General features: G+C 42.8%; 1 protein-coding gene across 1 annotated transcript; it reads left to right on the top strand.

Moving 5' to 3' along the window:
- The first annotated feature begins 686 nt into the window (after window positions 1-686).
- On the top strand, window positions 687-25,691 carry fbln7 (fibulin 7). Its single transcript, XM_079512234.1, has 9 exons — window positions 687-906; window positions 4,618-4,780; window positions 7,700-7,797; window positions 8,349-8,427; window positions 16,279-16,404; window positions 17,715-17,852; window positions 19,735-19,872; window positions 21,892-22,030; window positions 24,397-25,691. Exons 1-9 carry the CDS (start codon window positions 832-834, stop codon window positions 24,770-24,772), a joined length of 1,332 nt encoding a protein of 443 aa, XP_079368360.1. The 5' UTR covers window positions 687-831; the 3' UTR covers window positions 24,773-25,691.

Here is a 25,691-nt window from a genome sequence, read left to right as displayed (position 1 = left end):
AGGAGACCTATAGCTATTTAATTTAGATAAATAATAGGCCTAGTAGTATATGCTTACGAAAATCTATACGATTATTTGCTAAATTGAGTCGATTTAATTCAAATTTGTATCCAAGAATCGCTTCGAATACGCTGGGTGCAGGCTGGATCTGAAAGAGGGCTCCAAGGGAATAGGCTAGTTTAGTTTAATTTATTCTTGTTGAGCTGGTGGGAGGGATTTTAAATGGTGCAGCTTCTGGATGGGGTCTTGTGGTCCAACCTGTTGTAGCGCTCAGACTGTCACCGTCTCCACACCATAGCTCAAAACGTTTTTAAGCTGCGCACTTCTTAAGCTGCGCGCAGCTTAAAGCTTGAGTTTTTAGACACCGTCTCCACACCTGAGCGCAAAACTTTCTTAAGCTGCGCACTTCTCAAGCTGCGCGCAGCTTAAAGCTTGAGTTTTTAGACAGCTGGTGGATGGAAATTAAGCTCCACCTCCGCGGAAGACTTGAGCGGAGGAGAGCGTTTCCGGGAATCTGGCCGTCGCGCAAGTATTCGGCGGAGGTGGAGCTTAATTTCCATCCACCAGCTGTCTAAAAACTCAAGCTTTAAGCTACGCGCAGCCGAGAACGTGCGCAGCTCTTTTGATGGTGTGGCAGCGGCTAGACAGGGGGACGTCACGTGCATCTCTACCACACGGACTGACTGACGCACCTGAGGAGCATCCTCTCCACTCTGCAGTCTGAATACAGTTATAGGACCCAGGACACACAGTTGTTGTTGTTGGACTACTGCTCTTTTGGGAAAGAAAAAAACAATCTCCACGTTATAACCGAACTTTCGTCTTCCAGACATGGCACTGTCACTTCAACAAAGCTGTTTACTTTTGCTGTATTTGGGAATTATACAGAATTGTCATGGAGTGCAGGTTAGTAGGTTAATTCGAGCAACCGCGACTAATAACACAACTAAACTAATCACATTTGAGCGTTTCTCTTGTAACCTTAGATCTTCCAAACTTTCTACTTCTATGCTATTAGGTTTGGGACTTTTATATGTGCATGCAATTACTGTGAACTGAATGCCTGGTACATCATCTCGTTTTGGAAGATTATCCCGTTTTTATCCTTCCAACACTTGGCTGTATGAATCATTAATGTAGACTGCAACTGCAGTCACAATCACAAATCAATTGATGTTGGCATTTATTTCAGAGTTATGTTTAATATGCTATACGAATCCTCACGTTGTCATGGTCAGCTGGTACAATTTCACATGATGCCTTGTTTTTTTTCTCCTCTGTTTTCCACCCTTTACCTTCTCTATTTTCAAAAGTTTATTCCTCTTCCTTTTTGCTCTTGATCTAAAATGTGTTGACCATTGTTTTTGACAGGTGGACTAGCTCAAACAGTATACACCATGAAGATTAAAGAATGTATTTGTCAAGCCTTAAAGGCAGTTATTAAGATATTGTGCTCTTTCTGGGACATTGTTCTTCCAATGAGCTTGATGAACGTTTCTCAAAGGATTAGTGGCTGGTTCTCTGCAGAACTTTGGAACATTGGCTAATCGAGCCCCATTTGCTCTTTAGTCTTAAGTAACTACGCATGGCTATTTTGAATACAAAGCCTGTCCACTCCATTCAGGATTTGTTTTTTAATCCGAGGAGGCAGTGCCTTCCCACTGCCATGCAGAATATACACAGGACCAGTGGGCTACTCACATTTTTAACTTCAGTAAAAGTATAGGCATACCACAATGTAGAAGTACAGGTAAAAGTCATTTATTCAACATTTTACTTGAGTAAAAACACAAACAAAAATTTAACATAAAAATATGCTTAAAGGACCACTTCACCACTTTTCAACCTACCTTCATATAATTGGTCCTGACTCCTTACTAATGTTCATGATAAAATGTCACAATTGCCACGACCATTGCCCATCCACCAGTGGCATCATCAATGGCGAATCCAAGGCTAAGCTTATATTAACTGCAGGCTTTCTATTACTTCTACACCTGTGTTTGGCAGACATTTGACCTAATTTATCCTTGCATTGTCAATGGAAAATATTGAGACGTGTGGGGACAAAAGCTGTATATAGGAGGGGCTAGCGCCCCTCAAGCAAGGCCTACCATCATGCAGGATGTCCCAGATTTCCTGCGTTTCTTTCAAATTTGAAAAAGAATAAAAAATAATATCAAATACATACATCAAAAATAGCAGTTCTACAAACTCCACACGTGACCTGTTGTGAGCTTGTAGATCGTTAGCCTGAACTAACGTGTTAGGTTTCTGGTCTAGAGGGGCGGGTTGCGGCTGAGATTTGCGCACGCCCTGATTGGTTCACCGATCTGTCCGTCAGCCCTGGTCCCTCCTCCCCCCCTTAGTGCAGTAGCCTGGGCACCATTTCATTGAGGGTATATGATCCTGTCGGGAACGGATGATATCGACAGGCAGGACCAATGGGGCGGCAACTTCCTTTTCCCTCAAACCGATTTTTCTCAATAAAAGCTACAGGCTACGAGAGCTTTTATTGAGAAAAATCGGTTTGAGGGAAAAGGAAGTTTCCGCCCCGTTGTTCCTGCCTGTCGACTACAAAACAATACTACAACATGACATAACGATATCATCCGCTCCCGACAGGATCATACGGACTTTTGAAACAGAGACCAGGCTTTCCTCCGAGGTGGTGTAAAGCCTGGTGAGGCGAGGTTACTAGTGCAGCACTACATCACATCATTTGGAGCGACGCCCACCCGGAAGGGTTGACTCCTCCCACTTCTAGACCAGAGCGGCCAATGCGTTTCCCCAGGCTTTCATTTTTTGCGCCGACGAAAATGAAAGCCTGGGTACCGAGGCTAGTAGATCGTCTATTGTCAAATTGCAGAAGTAATTGGTTAATGTATGTTTTGCCATACTAATTTACAAAGTAACATTTCGAGAAATTGCAAGTAACTAGAAAATACTGTTCCAGAAGAAACAGTGTGGGCTCGAGTAGCTAAGTACAATGTGATGATGATGTATGATGATGATGCACTTTTGACCCACATGATGTCACAGGGGGAAGAATAATAAATATACTATATTTATCAAATGACTATCGTCTGGTTGCCCTTAGGGAAACAACATTAACTAGTAGGCCTATCTAAACAGAAACAGGAAGATGCCAAATATTGCAAATAACCATAGTGAAGTAAAAAGTACAAAAATTGCCTCTGAGATGTAAAGTCTCGAAAAATGGAAATACTCTAAATTGTACAGTACTTGATTAAATGTACATAATTGACTTCCCACCACTGAAGAGGACCAGTGTAGTGGACTGAGGTCTGGCTGACATCTGCCAGACAGCTTTTGTCCAGCTGTGTCTACCACTGGAGTTGGTGTAGAACAGTGAAAGGGGGTGGAGATATCCCATAATAACATCTCACATGCCAGCGCCACAAGGTTTGCAGGAGAAAGTGGCTGGTGACATTGCCAGTGACAGGAGTTCCCAAACTTTTCAGTTCAAGAGCCGAAAAGATACATTTGGTGGAGTCCACCCCGGGAGTCCCCGTGACCAAAAGTTACAAGAATATGAAGCCCTTTTTCAAAAAATAGTGAAAATAGCCACAAGTTAACAATGCATCGCTATTTGTTTAAATGTTTGGAAATGTATAAAAAATATTTTGAATTTTTTTGGAATTCTTTTGAAAATATATGAGTTTTCTTGGTCATTTCTTCTTAAAAAATGTGAAGTGAGGGGCGCTAATATATTAAAGTCTAACTCATGTTGCTATGATTAGGTGATGTAATGGTGATGTAAAACAAACACAGACAAAACAAACATTAAACTCTCTTTAATGTTAATGGCATTTAATGTCTGTGTTAGCGACTAAACGAACATTAAACTCTGTCCATTGTCAATGGCATTTACTTGTGACACATAAGAATGGGTCTGTTTGGGAAACATTGAATGATATTTCTACTGGTTATGATAAATCATGGTGAGACGGACCCCACCATTTGGGGACGGAGGTTTTTAATGACAAGGGTACACTGAAGGAAAATCTGTTTTGTAACCATAGCGACAGTTTCTTTCTAGTGGTCATTACATCACCCTCCACAGCTGCATTTTATGTCGACTGTTTTACCTTCCATGTTTCATATTTTTACGACTTGAGCTTCAACACACGCTGTGAGTAGTAATGGGTTCTTTGGTCCTCGCTTGTTTTCTTACTGGTGACTCATTAGTGCTTTGCAGAGCGGCTCTTTTAACTATTTGCTGTACAAACAAGGCTCCAGACTTCCCAAAACTAACTGGCCAGGCTACTACTTGGCCTCACTCCCCGAACCCACCTCACCCCTGCCCATTTTGACAGGCTGGAATGGCTTAGGGTTGACGACAGAGTACAGCATCTTGCAATGGGTCAGGTCCCCCTTTTCCCCTTACTGTATATGTTCTTTCCCTTTTTACCTTCTTATATGATGATTTCCTGTTTGTTTTTTATTGAAGTGTATATTTGTACGTCTCTAAATGTTCTGATGAATTGAAAATGGTGGACCCTGTTGTAAACAAGTGCTTTATGGAGTTGTGCTTTCGTTTGAGATGCAAATAAATACTTCAATCAATCAATCAATCTAACCCTTCATCCATAGAACTGCATGGACAAGCACCAGGTTACCGGCGTCCTCCGTCAAATGGAGAAGTTCCTGAAAGGCCAAGAGATGAGGTTCACGGAGGGCCTGCGCATCATGAAGTCAAAGCTGGCAACGCTGCAGAACTCCGTCTCCAAGCTGCCACAAGCCGACCAGTCAGCTGGTGAGAAATCTATAAGAATGACACTGTATGCATCGTCAGCATCATGATTATCACAGTCATGGTCACCTCGTCAAAAGCTTTCTTTTAATCTAAGAATAATTTACTCCAATAGTCCAATACATAGCTTTTCAAAGGGGCACTTCACCCATTTTTTTTTTTTAATGTTATTTTTTTGTGGCTTTCGCCTTTATTTTATATTTTTTATGGAGGGACAGACAGTAGGCTGACAGGAAATGGGGAGAGAGATGGCGGGAAGACATGCAGTAAAGGTCGTCGGGATCGGGAGTCGAACCCGCGGCACACTGCCAGACTGGATTACCAGCCAAGGGGCAGTATTATGCGTGTCTTCACCCGCTTATGGCCAGTGCCGTAATTGACGTAATGAATCAATAAGTACCAGGTCTTATTACTTAACTTAAGACCTGGAGGTGTGATCAATGCCATTTGGCTATTCTGAGTGGCCAAACAGCATTGACCACGCCTCCAGGTCTTAAGTTAAGTCATAAGACCTGGTACTTAAGACACGCATAATACTGCCCAAGGTGCCTGGACCACTGAGCCATGGCCCAGGCCACACTTCACCCATTTTCAACCCTTTCACGGTCCTCCTCCTCACTAATGCTCATTATAGGGTGGGCGGGCGGACATTGAGTTTGAAGTCGGTCAGTCCCATATATGGCCATAGAGCACCGACGTCCTGACGTCACTCGCTCATCCCCTGGTTCGCGGAAGGTTTTTGAGTGGTGCAAACCACTCCAATAACCAGCTTTGTCTGTATGTTTGTGTACCTGTGTACGTGTCCGTGCAATGTTTGTGTACCTGTGTACGTGTACGTGTCCGTGCACAGGTGAGCATGGTTACTATGGTTAGTGTGTGACGTCACTGACATAGCTGATCAGACTATATAAGACCTTGCACCACTCAGTTCACACGGGTGTGATTTTTTCCTTTATGGAGAATAACATTGAGTGATCTTAAAATCGTCCAAAAGTAAACAGTCTCGGCGACTCATATTTGATACAGTCTGTTTCACTTGAAAATGTAACTAATTCGGCAGCAGTAACATTAGCGTTTTCTCGCAGTCAATTGATTATTCATATCCATATGAGAGAAACGGCCGGGATGATTTGTTTATTTTTCAAACACAGTTCTCATATGATGCAATCTAAGATCCCCATATGGGGATTATAATACAAATAAAAAAGTACACGAACCCTGGGAACAGCGCCCTCTGCCGATATTGAAGTCAGTCTTCGGTGCTCTATAGCGGTTCGAATCTATGGTTCTGCACAACCGCCATTCGGACAGTTTGTGAAGAGACACGCAAGCACACACACGCAGACAGACAGAAATTCTGCACATTTATAGTAGGATTATTGTATCATTTAAAGTGGCAAAAAGTTCAAGGCAAGCCAAAACCAAACATGTAGACTAATTCATTCAAGGCACTGTGAATATATAAAGCACGGAAATTGGAATGTACTAAAATTCCAAAGTAATTTCTTAAAATGAACCGTAGCATAACATATTTTGACTGTTCCTTTGCTACAGTTCTTCCCTCACAAACAAATGACCAGTTCACTGCTGGACTGAACCGAGCATTCTGGACTGTTGTTTCCCATGAAGTTTCTCTCCACTGCTGCTCAGTGACACGTGCATGTCCTCAGGGCGGTACATCATGCCACAGGATGCTGGAAGACTTAACCCATTCTGACCTGAGATCAGATTCTAAAAATGTCTTCTACATCCTGACAGTTTTCTGAAAAAGCTATGTTTCTATGTCAGTCGTTCTTCGATTTTTCAAAAATAGCAGACCTACAAGTTCGTAGCGCGCCACTCGGTGGCGCGCTATGAGCTTGTAGATCTGCTATTTTTCAATAGCTAAAGCATAACGTAATGCTAACACCAAAAGGGGTTCCCGCCCAAAATGGGTTAAGCCTCATTTATACCTTGTCATACGACGGTGTTGCGTGCCAAAGACAGCAGATGTACAAGCTCACAATGCGTGAATGTGTTGCATGCGCGACGGTTGTTAGCTTGTATGTTGGGTATCTGTTGTTTTTGGCACATGACGCCGAGATAATTCAGACTTTATTTCACTTGCGACCAGTTGTGGAAAGTAACTAACTATAGGTACATTCACTCAAGTACTGTAGCCTACAGTAATTTTGAGGTACTTTACTTGAGTATATTTTCAATACTGTAGGCCTATATGATATGATATAGTACTTTATTGTCAGTTCACACTGAAATGTGTCTTGCGACACAGCAGCCAAGTATGCAGAACACATATACGTACACACATTTGACATAACACAAAGAACAAGACAATTTACATACATAAAGACATGAAGACAAGAGCAATATCCACCGCTTAGAATTATCCTGTGGCTACTACGACTCCTGATTAAGCCTCAAGGTCGACTGGTGGACATCATACAGTGTACATTACATTTCAGAGCTAAAGATGTAACTTTTTACTCCACTACATGTATTTGACAGCTATTATTACAAGTTACTTTGTATATTATTATTACAAAACATACATCAACCACTTAAGGCCTATTTTGAAATTCAGCTATTCGAAAATAGCAGAAGTTCACAATGCATCGCAACACATGATCTTGTAGATCAGCTATTTTTCTATTTTATTTTTTTATAAATGAATACAGAATTTGTTTAAAATCAGACTACTTCATCACGGTTTATTTCACATCGTTGCTGTCAGACAGAAATCTCCTATATATCTCAGTTTTTTTCCTCATCCTACAAGAGTGTCACACAAAAGTAAAAATAAATAAAAATAAGCTCATAACGCGTCTTGTACTGTACATTGGCTATTTTCACTATTTTAAAATGTTCTTACAATAATAATAATAATACATACAAGGTTGTGACAAAGCTCCATCTCCCCCACAGCTCCCACCGGCTGCCCGTCCCTGGAAGCTCCTACACACGGACGCAAGTTTGGATCCAAGTACTTTGTGGGACACGAGGTCCATTTCACCTGTTCCCAGGTAAGGCCTGCAACTATACATTATTTTATTAGCAACTATTCTATCCATTGCTTTTTCTTATTTTTCAATTAATCAAATTATCGAAAAGTGTATTTTATTTTATACAAATAATTTCTTTATTTTTTTTATTTAGAGCCTCACAACCTTAGAATAGCGGCTAATGTTATGAGCTAAGTGGAGCTACACAATCAGTCATTGAACCCACCAAAGCACGTCGGAAACGAACGCAAACAACGGCCGCGAGGTTGTCACAGATAAACAAAAATATTAACAACAAATAATAGGGAGAAAATAAATACAAAAATGGGGGGACAGACGCACAACAGAGACAGACGAACAAGAAGGCACTGGAGCAGCTCAGACGATTCAGGCCCTTATTTTATTTGTAACAGGGTGCAAGTAAAAAGCGACAATGTTTCGATGTGTCAATTACATCTTCGTCAGGTCACAACGGAGACAGACAGCGCTTGTTTCACCTGACAGTTAATGACGTGTCACTCTTGTTTTTTATAATGGATTATATGGATAAAGTGTTGCACTGCTGTTCCCAGGGCTACCACCTCGCCGGCCCGGGGTCGCGTGTCTGCCAGGAGAATGGAAGCTGGAGCGGGGTCAACGCCGTCTGCAAAGGTGACGTCAGTGTGTCTTAAAAAGCTTCCCGAGCCTCGTAAAAACGCCGGGACTGTAAAGTGGGCCAATGTCATCATCAGGACCTAACACTTAGCAATTTAACAGCTGTACTCGTTTTGCCCAAATCGCAGTTGTAAAATATATATTATGTCGTAAATCTTCACGTTTAAGTATCGAGTAACTCAGTAGTTCTCAAAGTGCGGTCCGGTGCACCTCCAGGGGTCCTTGAGTGGGTTCAAGGGGGTCCCCAGCTAAATGAATCATAGTTATGAACCAAATGGACACAACTGGACAAAAATGGTTCCATAACTTAAAGGAGCATTCAGTGATTTGGGTGATTTGAAAAAAAAAAACGGTCCGCCCCGGTATACAAGATGTGCACATGCACACGCTCTACAGTGGGGGGACACGCAACAGGCCAACAGCACGCACACCAAGGCCCTCCTCCGCTCGATCATGATTGGAGGAAGGCCCCTCTCTATCCTGATTGGATGAAGGATGGGCCCTCTAGCCAAAAACGAAACCTAAGCTTTTTTGACCCCAGGGGTGAACTGGGGACAGGGAGGAACTCCTTATATGGTCAGCACACTCTATAGTAGGAAGGATTATCACAAAAAAAGAAAAAGAAAAGTGATATTTGAATTAAGTGAAATCACTGAAGATACCTTTTAATGGTTCTCAAAGTGGGGTCCCACTCAAGGACCCCCTCAAATAGACCTTTACAATAACTCTGAGACTGCACGAATGGAACGAAAATGAATGGACCGGTCCATTTGGTTCTAACTGCATCAATTGCATTACAACACTATAGGGGTCCGTGACATTTTTTTAAAAGGTTTGAGAACCACTGGTTTAACCGAACGGGGACTGTTATTTGTGTGTATTTGTACATTCTGAGGAAGGAGAGAAACGTCGTCTCAACCTCTATTGTGATTCTATCATATAGGATCAAGAATTTAGAACCCCCTCCACCTCCCCACGGCAGTCTGTATCCATTGCCACTTCCCAGTGAATCAGTGGAATGCCTTGTGGCTCATAGCATGCTATGTCTGCCACATTATTCAGTCTGTTGGGGGTAAAAAAAAGAAAAACCAGGGGGAAAAAATACCCCATTCAGGGTGACCTTGGGCGCGGTGGCCGAACGTTGAATGCGGGGTTGAAAGAGGCAGCATCCCGTGAGCCCGGAGGAGGGGGCTCTCCTCCTCCTCCCTGCACAAAACAGATAAGACAGGCAAAGAAAAGAGCCATTATTTAGTGGAGACTGGGGGCTCCGAGCACACACTGAATGAAGGCCTCGTTAAAATGGCATTAAATGTCTCCAGAACACAGCAAAACACCTGTACTCCACATTCCACTGAGGGGTACCTCCCCCCTTCTGTTTCTATTACACTGTGGGGTACCTCCCCCCTTCTGTTTCTGTTTCACTGTAGGGTACCTCCCCCCTTCTGTTTCCACTCCTATACTGTAAAAGATTCTAAAAATGTCTTCTACATCCTGACAGTTTTCTGAAAAAGCTATGTTTCTATGTCAGTCGTTCTTCGATTTTTCAAAAATAGCAGACCTACAAGCTTGTAGCGTGCCACACGGTGGCGCGCTATGAGCTTGTAGATCTGCTATTTTTAAATAGCTAAAGCATAACATAATGTTAACACCAAAAGGGGTTAAGTACATTTTTGAGTGTCTCATGTGCTTTACTTGAGTGTTTTTGGATGCTTATGACTTTGACACCACTACAGTATGTAGCCTACATTTCAAAGACTATTGTACTTTTGACTTTTTCTTTCTTTCTTTTTTTTCTGAAAATGGCTAAATAACAATAGGCCTACAGCAACGCATTGATATTAAACAGAAATGTACCTTAGTTCTAATTCATACTTTTGAATACTGCAGTAATAGTAAAATAGTAAGTAATTTGACTGAGCAACATTCACTTGCATGAAGTTCTATTGACTCTGGGTCAGTACTGGGGCTGCTGGGTACTTTGTCCATACACTGTAAAATAAGCGGGCCTCGGCTGATTATGTTTCCTGGGCTGTTTGGCGGGAGGGCTTCCACTGGACAGGGGGTTAGGTCCACACACTATGCCCCAGACCCATGGTCCCATAGCACGCAAGTATGCTAAGCATGCTATTGATAGCGCCTTCAGCCCTCGCAGCTGGCGTGCCTCCAGACATTGTGGCACGCTCGCTTCAAAATGTGTGCAGTGGTGGAGAGTAGTAACTAAGTACATCTACTCAAGTACAAGCTTGGGGTAAATTTACTTTACTATACGTGTTTCAATTTCCAGCTTAAGGTCACAAGTTACTTTGCTGTATTATTACAAAACATAGATAAACCACTTTAGTCCTATTTTATACTTCAGCTGTTTGAAAATAGACAATTTAACAAGCTTGAAAAGAGCTTGTACTTTTACTTTGGCAATTTAACTATATTTCGACACAATACTTTTGAACTTTAGCTCAAGTCACATTTTACAGATCTTACTAAGGTAAGAGCTGACTACATCTTCCACCAACACACTGGCCTCCTCCAAGACATTCCAAGTGGCTTTAAAATGTGTGCAAGTTTGTTGACTTTGGTGTTTGAAGAGGGCCAGAAAAAGCAGCCAACCTGCACAGTATTATCTCTGTTCGGGACTTCGGGTGCTTTAAGTCCATCCTGATAGCTCTAAATGTAGCCGTTGCTTGAAAAGCCTGATTGATACAGAGTGGAAAACATCGATGTCAAAGAAAGCCTAAAAATATCCAGGAGAACCAAGTGGGCCTTATTTTGTACGTGTTGTGCTCATGTTAGGGAGCCCTGGGCTAGCAAAACAAACAGGGGAGCAGTGTTGATGTAGTCGACTAACTAATACTATGATGAAAAATGTTTGTCGACTACCTTTTTTCACTGACGAGAACTAAATGGAAACTAAATAAATGAAAACTATGACTGATGGCTAAAACTAACACTAAGGGCTCCATTTTCGTCACCGCTAAACTTCTTTTCCTTTTTTTACTATTTTGAAAAACATTTTTGAATAGTTCAACTCGCCAATCTACATTGACACGTTGTGAGCTTGTAGACTGGCCATTTTAACTATTCAAAAATGTTTTGCAAAATAGTAAAAAAGGCAAAGAAGTTTAGGGATAAGGGGTTTAGCGGTGACGAAAATGGAGCCCTAAATATATTGACAATTTCATCAAATAAAAACTATAGACTACAATGTTAGGAAGGGACTAGTGGACAAGAGATCCAGTATAAGTAGAAGACACAAGTCATTTTACACTTTGTTGGCAGTGTTGAATGCTGAAAATAGCAGATCTTTGCGACGCAGCGCAACACGTTGTGAGCTTTTTGTGAGCTTTTTTTATTCGCTGCAGTGGAGCGACCAATGAAGTTATCGAATATCGAATATATGTCGGGCAGAAATCTCCATATTTCATCATTTTATGCTATTTATTTTATGTAACTTAATGTCCTACTTCACAGTGTAACACAGAAGCAGCAAAAATAGCACATCTACAAGCTCACAATGTGCCGTGCGCATTGTGAGCTTGTAAATCCCATGGGAGCTTTAAATATTAACTTTTTTAGTTCTTTTCACAAATTAATGAATGCCCTGCTACTTGACCATACTACAACGTCACACAAAAGTATTAAAAGTAGTAGAGCTGCAAGCTCAAAACGCGGTGTGTTTTGTGTTGCTTTTGCTATTTGCAAATTTGAATCCTGAAAAGTAATTCTTTGGACTTATGAGGTTTCCACCCGATATAGACGATATACAGTCATACAGTGGCCTCAGAGCCGTGGCCTCGGGCATTGGAGTTGAGCAGGGGCAGCGCTCAACTCCCTCAGTCATCACTTTTTACACGTCTAGCACGCTCTTACTAGTACTGGCTATAAAAACAATGGTCATGAGGCGAGCACGGCTATTTGTCCGTTTTGATTCCTGCAGCTTAACAGACTAAACAAGTTTAGGGCAGGCACACAGGAATGTCTCTCTGGGATCTACAGCAGCTTCTAGTCCGTCTTATGTTGGTGTTCAGCACGTCGGCATCTCCATTTAACCAATTAGGCCTTATTTTATACTTCAGTCGTATGACGGTTTCACACGATAATAGCCAAGCTACGCATCTGCGATATGACGGATTCTGAGCCTGTTGATCGGCTATATTTTAGCTATGTTTGAGTGGTGCAACCACTCCAAGGAACAGCAATGTCTGTGACGCTCAACTATGTGTGTGTGTGACGTTAATGAGCACCAGTACCAATGAGTACCAAAAGTGGCGCTGTTGTGCCAGAAACACAGAGAGAGAGAGATAGTGCTGCACTGTTGCCTGCTAATGAGAGAGAGAGAGAGAGAGAGAGAGAGAGAGAGAGAGAAAGACAGAGAGTGGGGGGGGGGGGGGGTTGGGGGGGGATTTGCACCACTCAGTTCACACGGGTGTGATTTTTGTCTCCACCAGGCCGAAGGCATGGGGAGAGAGTATGTTTTGCACTCCGTCCGTGTGTGTGTGTCCGTGTGTCCTTCCGTCCGTCCGTTACCAGCTAATCTCCGGCACCGTTAACCCGGTCGATGCCAAACTTTGCACACACACTCCCTAGATGCCAACGATGAACCTCTGCCCCGCATTTTCCAGAACGGCCTGTTATAGCGCCACCATGAGGCAGCTTTTCACATTTGTTACCTAAAACTGCACCGATCTGCGTGAAACGTTGCATGCACACTCCCTAGAGGCCAAGGACAAACCTTTGACCTGCATTTTCCGCATCTGCCTTTTATAGCGCCACCAGGAGGCCGACTTTTGTAAAACACATTTTTGGATATTACTCCTCCAGATTCTGTCCAAAAATATCACAAATCGTTACACAGTATCTCTATGGTCATGTGCTCAAGTCGGATCTGTCCGATATTTCATATTCCACCCTAATTGGCGATAATTGCCTTTCACAGTTTGCAAGATTGCCCCGTTTTGAACAAAAGCCTCAAATCATGAACACAGCATGCAATTTACGTGAAATCTTTCACACATTTTCTTACTAGGCTGAGGAATATATCCCACCCTTTTCACATTGGCCTGTTATAGCGCCACCAACAGGTTGATTTTTGCAAAACAGGTTGATTGGAACAAAATGCCTCAAATCATCCAATTGCCATACAAGGCAAACATGTTTATATTACTACTACACATTTTGCCAAACATCTCACACAGTCCTATCCTCCTGGTGGAGACCTGTGCCCAGAAGGGCACTTTTTCTAGTTTTTAAATGTTTTGAATATCTTTGAAAATGTGTGAAAATGTGAATTGCTTTGAACACTTGGAAAATCTATTATTATGACACGGCCAAAATAGGGAGTCCAGGTTGTAAGTGTAAATGTACTGTATATACACTCCACCTCTTCCCTGAACCAAGGCTTTGACAGCAGGCAATCAGATGTTTCCATAGTTAAAATGGTGCAGAAGAGTGGGGGTGATTTATATTGTAATGGCCGTCTTTGCAGGGGAAGCAGAGCCTCTCGACATACTGAGGTGTCTTCAACCTGCTATTATGGTCATCATTTTACTGTTGCTCAGTTGCTCCATACTGTCCACCTCATTGAAGGTATTTGCACTAAAACAGTGAATTCCCACATGTTTGGGGTGGAAAGTGGAAACTACAGCATATTTTGTGAAATAGCATGAGCGAGGGTTTTACTGTGAGAACTTGAGAAGTATTGCTAAAAAACGCGAAGAATTTTAAAAGGGCCTTGGGTGGAGGTGTTGACAGCTAAAGACTTCACAGCCCCTGATTCTGGCCATGAAAAGAACCTCAAGTTGACCTTCCAAGTAATACATCAGCTACCTTTGGTGTACATTTCCTTTCCTCCGATGGTTCTCAAACACTTTTCTTTCATTTCACGGACCACCATCAGTCTGTGAGTGCACTGTCTGTACAGACGTACTCGGGTAAAGTGAAAGTACCTCAAAATTGTACTCAAGTACAGTACTTAAAGGGGCATTCCACCCATTTTCAACATTTTACTATGTCATTAATATACCTTAGAGCTGTTGTGTGGAAATAATAAAAAAAAGTCCCCCCATTCTGTGTTTTCTAGAACTGGAGGTCTGAAAAAAATCATTAACATGGTGAAACACATCTTGACGATGTCATCAAGATGTGTTTCACCATGTTAATGATCCTTTTCATAATTACAGTTCTGGGAAACACAGAATGGGGGGACTTTTTATTATTTCCACACAACAGCTGTAAGGTATATTAATGACATAGTAAAATGTTGAAAATGGGTGGTTTTCCCCTTTAAAGGTAGGGTAAAGTGGTTTTCTTTGGTTCAAATAAGTGTTAAAATGCTCTATATTGTGATGGTACTCATTGCTATAGAGTGTTTGTTCAGTAACAGGAGTGTCCATGTCTGTCCAGCTTTTTATTAAACAGAAAATGCATTTTCAGGTCGGGATACCAATAGATAGAGAACTCAGTCAGGGATACAGATTATACAAGTGGAATTGTAAGTGATGACACAAAGAAATGAGCAGACAAAATTGGAACTGGAACACTACTTTCTCCTATTTGGCTGAAACTTTGTCACGTTCCTGAAAATGTATTTTCTGTTTATTAAAGAGCTAGAGAGACAGAGAGACCTCTGTTACTTAACAAACACTCTATAGCAATGATTATCAGAATATAGTGATTTAACCTTTTTACAAAAAACCTTTTGTCTTAACCTAAAGTTACCCTACCTAATGTAGTTACCTTCCACCACTGCCGAAGAGCAGAAATATGAAGCATTGTGTCCATAAATGATGGTACCATACCATGCAGCCTCTCTCATTCCTCAGTGTCAGTTATCATCAGCCCTGGGCAGACCCAGTCTCACCACAACCCTAGGATGACCCAGGACAGGAAGGATAACACAGCCTCATTCACTTCATCTGTATTCTATTACATGGGACACACAACGCACTCCACAAGACCTTCTGTTTCAGGCATACCAATCGGACCAGTCATCATTTGTATTTGTATTGGACTGTTGTATTAATATATTTCCTCGCATGTGAACAGTCACTCTGAAGCAACTGGGTTTAGACTTTGAGAACCCCTGACTACCCTATTAGGGCTGTGCAACTATTAACCAATAATGTACCGAAACCGACATTGAGGAGAACCAATAAGAGGGCTCCTATGTCCAGCTTTGAGGGTGCGTGTAAACACAAACATTGTCCTAACACAAACATTAAATGCCATTGATAAAGATGAAGACGAAGGTGAGGACGCAAATTCTAATTGGCCGGAATGAGATGATGTATGATGAGGATGATGATGTATGATGATAAGAGCGCCCCTCACTTCACACGGGTGTGATTCTTTTTCTTTTCTTTTGAGTGGTGCACCACTCCAACAACCAGCTTTGTCTGTATCTATGTTTGTGTCTAAGTATGTGTGTACCTGTACGTGTGTGTACCTGTACGTGGGACCCAAAGAAATGAGCATGGTTACTATGGTCACTGACATTACGTCAGACCACAGCTGATCAGGCTATATAAGACCTTGCACCACTCAGTTCACACGGGTGTGGTTTTTTTTTAATAATCAACCAAATGGATTAGTCTAACCCTTAAGTCCTGTAATATTCTTCATTGTGTGTATTAATCATAATCGAGGTAAAGGTGGTTGCACACCGGCCGCGTTTTTCGGAAAACCGATGGAGAAACGCCGCAAAAATTCCGAATTCGCATCCGATTCGCGCCCGGTGTGTGGAGATCTTAAGAGTTTGAAATCATATCAGCATATCGCCCGGGCCTGCTGTACTTAAGAGTTGAAACTTTGACGTTGTATTGAGAAGCCTCACCAATGCACCAATGCCCACAGATGTGAGTGAGTGTCACAGCAACCCGTGCCAGAACGGAGGGACCTGTGTGGAAGGAGTCAACTACTACAAGTGTACCTGTCCCCAGAACTGGAGCGGCTCCCACTGTCAGCACCAAACCCAGACAGGTCAGTCAGTCTAACCCTAACCCTAACCACTTCAAGTGTACCTGTCCCCAGCACTGGAGTGGCTGCCACTGTCAGCACCAAACCCAGACAGGTCAGTCAGTCTAACCCTAACCTTAACCCTAACCACTACAAGTGTACCTGTCCCCAGAACTGGAGTGGCTCCCACTGTCAGCACCAGACCCAGACAGGTCAGTCAGGTCACGAAACGCATGTCTGGGCAACCCAACCGCGTGCATTTTCAAAGCATGTTCTTTTTATGAACAATGGACTGTTCTGTGATAGCAGTGGTGTAAAGTAACGAAGTATACATTTACTTAAGTACAATTTTACGGTATATTTGTACTTCCAATTTCCAATACTTTTACTTCTACGCCACTATATCTCAGAGGCAAATATTGTACTTTTACTCCACTGCATTTATTTGAAAACGTTAGTTACTAGTTACTTTGTAGATTTGGATTATTATTACAAAACATGCATTAACCACTTAAGCCATAAGCCATAATACATTTTGTCTATTTGAAAATAGCCGATGCGACACATTGTGAGCTTGTAGATCTGCTATTTTCAAAATATTTGTATACATTTGATAACTCTAAATGGAACATTCTGCATAATGAGTAATTTAACTTTTGGTACTTTTAGTACATTTTGATGCCAATACTTTTGTACCTTTACTCAAGTACACTTTGAATTCTGGACTTTTACTTATTTCTATATTGCAGTATTGATACTTTTACTTAACCCATTTTGGGCGGGAACCCCTTTTGGTGTTTTAAACATTATGTTATAATTTAGCTATTGAAAAATAGCAGATCTACAAGCTCATAGCGCGCCACCGAGTGGCGTGCTACGAGCTTGTAGGTCTGCTATTTTTGAAAAATCGTAAAAATGTGGCGCAAATCTTTGAATATATATTCTTTCAAAGTGAATGTTTTTAACTCAGGTCTAAATGGCTTAAGTAATACGATTTGAGTACTTTTTCCACCACTGTGTGATATGTACTGTATGTGTCGCAGGGTATAAGCTATAGATGGGGCGACTGTGGCTAAAGAGGTAGAGCAGGTCGTCCAATGATCCATGGGTCGGCGGTTCGAAGTGTCCTTGGGCAAGACACTGAACCCCAAATTGCTCCCGATGTGCTGGTTGGTACCTTGCATGGCTTCCGCTGCAATCGGTGTATGAATGTGTGTGTGAATGGGTGAATGTAATGCACAATCTATGTAAAGCGCCTTGGATAAAGGCGCTATATAAATGCACCATTTACCATTTACCATTTATAGATCTTGTATACTTTTGGTCACACACAGCGCCACCCGAGTGGAGCGTAATGAATGACCCAGCGTTCAGTCGCAGACCTCGCTGTGCCAAGGTGGACAGAGCTCAACACTGCAGCTGCGACGCAGGCTTCCACATGAGCGGAACCTCAGACAACAGCATCTGCCAGGGTGAGGCTTAGAGTATATATACTCTAAGGGGTGAGGCCTGAACTATCTGTTTGTTTAGTGTTTGGTTCCTTTTCTTTTTTTCCCCCCAGGTGATTCATAAGGTCTGTGGTTTAACCAAAGATTTAAGGAAACGCATTACTGGATAGACTAGCAAGACCTGGGAAATAATCCTCTTGCTCCTCCATGCAAAGTATAGCCTAGCTGTCTCTCTCTCTCTCTGCTTACCCTGGACTGACAGAGCCACACTCACCAGGTGGTGCCACAAACATTGTGAGTGCCAATCACTCAATCAGTGTAGGCTGATAGCCTGGGCACCATTTCATTTAGGTATATGATCCTGTCGGGAGCGGATGATAGTCGACAGGCAGGAACAACGGGGCGGCAACTTCCTTTTCCCTGAAACCGATTTTTCTCAATAAAAGCTACAGGCTATGAGAGCTTTTATTGAGAAAAATCTGTTTGAGGGAAAAGGAAGTTGCCGCCCCGTTGTTCCTGCCTGTCGACTACAAAACAATACTACAACATGACGTAACGATATCATCCGCTCCTGACCGGATCATACAGACTTTTGAAACAGAGACCAGGCTTTCCTCCGAGGTGGTGGAAAGCCTGGTGAGGCGAGGTTAGTAGGCTGATAGGTGAGTCTTGGGCTGATAGGTGAGTCTTGGGCTGATAGGTGAGTCTTGGGCTGATAGGTGAGTCTTGGGCTGATAGGTGAGTCTTGGGCTGATAGGTGAGTCTTGGGCGGGGTTTCTCAATGCCATATTGAACATGAAATAATAACTCAATGGCTTCTTATATAGAACATAGATCAGCAGATTAATAGAAAATAAGAAAGCACATCAAAGTTGAAACCAAATTACATAGAAACACATATTTGTGACTCTAGGCACAGAGGTTACGAGCATTTCATAATTTTGCCAGAAGTCACGACGTGTTGAGAGCTTGTAAATCAGCTATTCTCGCTATTCAGCATCTAATGAAGGATACAGTGGTTCGTTTTTTCAGAGGTCGAAAAGGGCTTCCATAGAAACGACTAGCCCTGGTCCAGAGTGTCAGTGAGTGAGAGACTCGCTGACACACTGGACCAGGGCTAAGAAACGACAGCGATCCATGAAGCAGTGAGTTATAAATACATGTTTTCTACTCCAGAGGTTTCAAGCTGATTAGCAGCTATTTAGGTCACTGTTAAGTTGCTTTTAAGATGGATTGGATTTGGTAACTTTTTTTTGTTACATTTCATGCAGTCATGGAAAAAATACTTGATGTTGAATGTGTGAATGCAATGTTGATGTGGCTACGGGGTGCATATCTTTGGATGACACTGTCCTCGCAACTGACTAGGAAATTAAGTTAATTAATTACTGCTAGTCAAGTCAAAGCAATGGAAGCTGACATATTGAGCCTACAACACACAGTATGGCATCCCCCAGTACTCTACCTTCACATTCAGTAGATCCTATGATCTTTTGTGGCTAGATGTAATTTCCCGGGTTCCAGTAGGTCGTATACAGTATATAGTAAATAATAATCGCCATAATACTTTGTAATATTTAGCCCCATGTTCGAATGTCCCCGCCCCCCTGTCAAAAATAGCTAAAATCCCTAAAACGAAAGAAAGCAGCAGCAAATAAAACATGAACCTTGGTTGAAAAAAAACTAAAGTTGTCCTTTAAATGACAAAATTCAATCCCTGGGTCTCCCACGTGGGAAACCAAACATATACTCTCATCCTCCAAATGGGAATGCCCCTCTTGGCAACGGCATATGTTAAGTTGTTAACGCTTCTCAGGGCTTGTCTGCTACACATGGACATGGTCACACATAGTGTTTATGACACGTGTACAACGCATGTCTTCCTCTTGTCTTTCCCTCTCTGCAGATGTCAACGAGTGTGAGGTGTACCGGCTGGACCAAGGGGGGAAGCTGTGCATCTACGAGTGTGTGAACGTCCCAGGCTCCTACCACTGCTCCTGTCCCAGCGGCTACAAGTTGCTGCTAGACGGACGGAGCTGCGAGGGTGAGTGAGTGAGAGGCACACAACGCCACAAGACAAAGGCTCATTCATTCACACACAGGCCCCCTTGGCTGGCGGACCCGGGCCGTAACATCAGAGACGATTTACTTTGTGAACCCATTAGCTCACCGCATTAAAAGGGATGAGGAGGGGAGACTTTAGCGGTGGATGCCATGGGTTCCCGCGGAGGTGTCTGTCTGTCAGTCAGCCCCCCCTGGCCGCCGTCCCTATGAGGTGTCTGTCTGTCAGTAAGCCCCCCCTGGCCGGCGTCCCTATGAGGTGTCTGTCCGTCAGTCAGCCCCCCCCGGCCGGCGTCCCTATACTTTCATTTGCACCTCTGAAGCTTATAACGCTGCGTGCCAGACCAGTGGAATGAGTGACCTCACCCTTTCCCCTGGCGAGACGGGATCTCCAGGACATGAGGCGTTTGTTTTGGGGGGGGGGGGACTAAACTTGGAAGAACCAAATAAACAATCACCCACGACCCGTGTTCCTGGACTGTGGTAACCAGGAAGCAGGGATGTCAGTCAAGCGGGGAGCAGAACAGTGTTGATTTCGTCGAATAATACTATATGACGAAAAATGTTCGTCGACTACCTTTTTTCACTGACGAAAACTAAATGGAAACTAAATAAAAACTAAGCTACAATGACTAAAACTAAGACTAAATATACTGACAGTTTTGTCAACAAATACAAACTAGACTAAAATGTTAGGAAGGGACTAGTGGACAAGAGATCCAGTATAAGTAAAAGACACTTGGTTGCATGCTGAAAATAGCAGATCTGCAAGCTCACGCTGCGACGCGTTGTGAGCTTGTAGATCGCCTATTTCCAGCAAGTGTAAAATCAGTCATTACGACAGCATCAAGGCCCGCCAAAACACATTTTAGTCGACTAAATCAACTGTAGATTTAGTCTACTAAAATCTTATGACATTTAGTCGACTAAAACTAGACTCGCTAAAACATTCCAGGTGACTAAAATGTGACTAAAACTAAATGAAAACTATTCAAAAGACTATGACTAAGGCCCAAACCACACCAATGCAACTCCTTGCAACATGCCATTGGGAATTATGGTTTGCAAGTAGGGATGTCCCGATACTCTTTTTTTGTTCCCGATCCGATCCCGATACCACAATTTCTGTGTTAGCTGAGCCTGATACTGACACCGAATACTGCTACCAGTGTTGTGATCTCGTGTTGTCTCGTGTTTATAGCTATCTAGCTAATATATCTTGTGTTGTGTTTATAGCTATCTAGCTATATATCTTGTGTTGTGTTTATAGCAGACTCCTCACTCAAATGTGCACTTGCAGTTTAGGCAACTCGAAAGCAAACTCCACATGCCCCAACATTTTATTTACCTGCCATAGTGTCAACCCCTTATCCCTGTGTAGGATCGGTGGTTATTAAACTGGCATATTCGCCGATACCGATATGACCCGATATGACAAATAAGGTCGATACCGATACTTTTCCCATACCGATACAGTATCGGGACATCTCTAGTTGCATGTTGCATGTTAGGGCTTAAAAATAAAAATAAAATCTCCTGCCAAAATCAACACTGGAGCAGAAATTGTCAGTACTGTTGGGTGGAAACCTTGTCTGTCCATTAAAACCGTTACCTTTTCAGGAAACTGAAAAATAACCCATGTTCCAGGTTTGTGTAGTTATTACTAGTCTCAAGCTCTTGTTAATACGTTTCATTGGGTTCAATATTTACTACGGTATATAAATAAAAACCCAACAAACACATTCAATTTAACCACTTTCACTTTCCAAACCTTTCCAAACTAGCAAAAACATGGTCAATACACAAGCTTGTAGATCAGTTATTTTTGCGTGACACTCTTGTACGACAAAGTAGAATATTAATTTATGAAAAAATAAATTTGTTGAAATAGTAATAGAGAGTTATGAGGTCTCTGCCTCGTAACAGCGAAATGGTCTCCCTTCTTCTTTCGCCTCTCTCTCTCTCATTCCTGCATGCCTTCCTTTGCTCTTTTGTCTTCCAGATGTGGACGAGTGTTTGAGCCAGCAGCACAACTGCAGTGAGGGGACAACCTGTATCAACACAGGCGGAGGATTCCAGTGTGTCAGCCCCGAGTGTCCCCGCTCCCACGGTGACATCAGCTATGTCAAGACGTCACCCTTGTAAGTGGAATAACAACAAACTCACCCGTTTACCAACCAACGGGAACAGGGCATACAGCCGTTTACCAACCAACGGGAACGGGGCGTACAGCCGGCGGAACTGCTCAACCTGCAGTATTCCTAATACTGCGGTATTCCTGTAACCTAAGTAAACTATGCTTACACTTTTAAACCTAACCTTATTCCTAACCTACCTCAGAGGTAACTAGATTAAGCCAGACTAAATTTAAATATAAGATTGCAAAACTTTTAGTACTTCTAGTAAGACTAAACCTTAATTGCCCAGACTCTTCTTCAACAAAGATGGCGAAAGCAAACATTTGTTCGATACTCATACAATAGTATGGTACAAAACACTGAAGTCCTTAAACCAGAAACTTAACCTCAGTAAAACTATGTCTAAACCTAACCTTATTCCTAACCTTAACATCAGTAAAACTATGTCTAACCCTAAACGTATTCCTAAACTTAACCCCAGTAAAACTATGTCTAAACCTAACCTTATTCCTAACCTTAACCTCAGTAAAACTATGCCTAACCCAAAAACGTATTCCTAAACTTAACCTCAGTAAAACTATGTCTAACTCAAAAACGTATTCCTAAACTTAACCCCAGTAAAAGATTGCCTAAGCCCTAAACTTATTTCTAACCTTATTCTCAGTAAAACCTAAATATGTGCCCTACCGAGTGAGCAGTCAGCATGAGGTCGGCGGAAAAAACCAAGGGCGAGCGTTTTTTAGGCGAACATTCGGAATACCTTGCAACTTCTAGTGTTCCACTGTTCTGGACGTCGGTGTGTAACTTATGCTCAACGTCATCGTATTCAAACCAGAGCATAAATGAATTGCATTTTTAATTAATTGCATTTTTATAGCGCTTTTCCAAGTGCTCAAAGCGCTTTACAACGGTTCATTCATTCATACATTGGGAGGTGAAGCGGCGAACAGTCGACGCCAGCGTCCTCACTTCCCACATTCACACGCCAATGGTGGCAAGCTCACACCGACCGACTCATTGGAGGCAATGTAGGGTTCAGTGTCTTGCCCAAGGACACTTCGACATGTGGACAGGAGGAGCCGGGATTCGAACCGCCGACCCAGGGATCATTGGATCATTGGACGACCTGCTCTACCTTCTGAGCCACAGCCGCCCCACAATCATAAACTATGTCATCATAAACTAAATTATCATCACATCCTATAAAGAATACATGTTGTACATTAAAGGTGCGTCTTCCCATGAAGTTGCTCATTGGTTGAACGCAGACCTCTGGGCTGTATCCAGATTGGAATAAGTCTGTTATAGTGAACCACGTCCATGTTGAAATTCAGCTTGCCTACTCGGCCAACTATATATTTTTTTAATCTGTGCTTTCCTAAAGTCCAAACAGTTAGAAACGTCGTAACCTCCAAGTGTTTTTGGCTTCATTCTAACGTTGCATTTGCCAGTCACTTGCAAAACAACCTCATTTAAGGGCATACATACAATGCAGTCCTGTCAAATGTGGTGCAACACTGAATGAGGGAACACGTTGGCCAGGGAACTTGGCATTACATGTTTACATGATGACATGTAGTGTTGATTTTGGTGGAACATTTTGATTCTTTTTAGTTTTAGTCATATTTTAGTCATCTGAAATGCTTTAGTGTTAGTCTAGTTTTAGTCGACTAAATGTCATGTGATTTTAGTGGACTAAATCTACAGATGTTTGTTTGTCGACAAAAATGCATTTTTGCAGGCCTTGATGCCGTCGTAATGGCTAATTTTCAGCATGCAACCAAGCGTAAAATGATTTGTCTTTTACTTATACTGGATCTCTTGTCCACTCGTCCCTTCCTAACATTTCCTGAGTTTTAGTCGACGAAATGATGAGATGCAGGATCAGTTCACAGGGGACAAGTTCACAGCTTACTGTGATCAGAAAGTGTATGATTCTTGACCTATGTTAGAGTGAGAGGTGAAAAATACAACCTCTCAACGTGTTGCAAGCTTGTAGATGTGTTATTTTTGCATGACACCGTTGCACAACGTAGTTGCAATGTTCGATTTGTTGATATCTGAATAAATTACAAATATAAAAAGGTGCTTCTCAATTTTCAGAAGTTGAGACGAATAACAGTCTAAGTTCACACTAATTATCCCCTCCCCCTTTCGGGGAGGGGTCAGAATAAATTATGGACTTAAGACTTACTGTTATTCGTCTCAACTGCTCAATTATTTGATTAATTGAACAATTAATCGATAGAATAGTTGAATAGAAAAATATTGTTTATAGTTGCAGCCCCATTCATCGTGTGTGTGTGTGTGTGTGTGTGCGCACGCTTGCGTGCGTGCGTGGCTGTTTTCCTGTCCCCCCCCCCCCCCAGTCAATGCGAGCGAAACCCTTGTCCCATGGATAGCCGCTCGTGCCACCTGGCTCCCAAGACCGTGTCCTTCCACTACCTGTCCCTGCCGTCCAACCTGCAGACGCCGGCCACGCTGTTCCGCATGGCCACGGCCTCAGCGCCGGGACGCACCGGGCCCGACAGCCTGCGCTTCGGCATCGTGGGCGAGGGCAACCCCCGGGGCATGTTCGTCATGCAGCGCTCCGACAGGCAGACCGGCGAGCTGATCCTGGTGCAGTCGCTGCGCGGACCGCAGGACATCAGCATCGACGTGGACATGTCCGAGTACACCGATCGCACCTTCCAGGCCAAGCACGTGGCCAAGGTCAATGTTCTGGTGTCGCCGTTCAGCTTCTAGAGGGTGGACTTTCCTTTTCCAGGGGGGCCATGTTTGGCTTGTGGGGGACATTTTTGTCAAGATTCAATTTTTTTTGTCACAGACAAAATTGACTGGACAATATTATTATTACCGGAAACTCAGAAAGAGCTATAGCCCTGAATGACCATATAGCAGGTCTGTAAAGTTAAGGGGGTCCTTCCAAATAAAACATTTGTCATACTTCTTCTGAAGAAAACCTGGAGACTTGACATTCAGTAATTGGGTCTATGATCAAAATACGAACATTTTAATGGTGGTTAAAAAAAAGAAAATCTAAAAATTTGCCACGGACAAGACCAAGTCTTTGCCACGGACACATCTGTCCGTGTATGGACATGTTGGTGACCCCTGGTAGGGGGTGTTGGTGACCCCCGTTGCTTCCCAGGAGGTGGAGAGGGACCGAGAGGGACGTGGAGAGAGAAGGATGTGGAGGAGTTTATGAAGAGTGTACACTGACTTGAGTTCTTTCGAAGTTTCATTGCGTTGGGTCTGTTCACACAGGCCTGCCTTTGTCCAGCGGGCCAAATGTTATACGTTGAGGTCCAAGAATGTTCAAACTTAACAAAGGGGCGACTAAGGGCGAGGGACCAAAGAGTTATATTATGAGCTGGGTTCAATTTGCTGGCGGGGAATCCATACCTCTGCTTTTGATATGCCCTCTCTGGTCATTAATTGCAATGGCCGGTGGGGATAAATTAAATTCATGCATTTCCTTTTGGGAAATGTAGACTTCACTGTCTGATATCACAATTAATTACAAAACAAATCATATTAACCACCCTGGTGTTTTTATGTAACCTGACTCCGCCAGATGGGGCAGCAGAGAGTACACTGGGTTCCCCCTCCTGCTCCCATCTGGGAACTCTCAGGCAGACTTGATGCCCGGGCACAAAACGGC

Source organism: Electrona antarctica, assembly GCF_951216825.1.
Source record: "Electrona antarctica genome assembly, chromosome: 10".
NCBI classification, from domain to species: domain Eukaryota; kingdom Metazoa; phylum Chordata; class Actinopteri; order Myctophiformes; family Myctophidae; genus Electrona; species Electrona antarctica.
The sequence above is the reverse complement of the archived record's forward strand: the minus strand, read 5'-3'. Positions and strand labels throughout refer to the sequence as shown.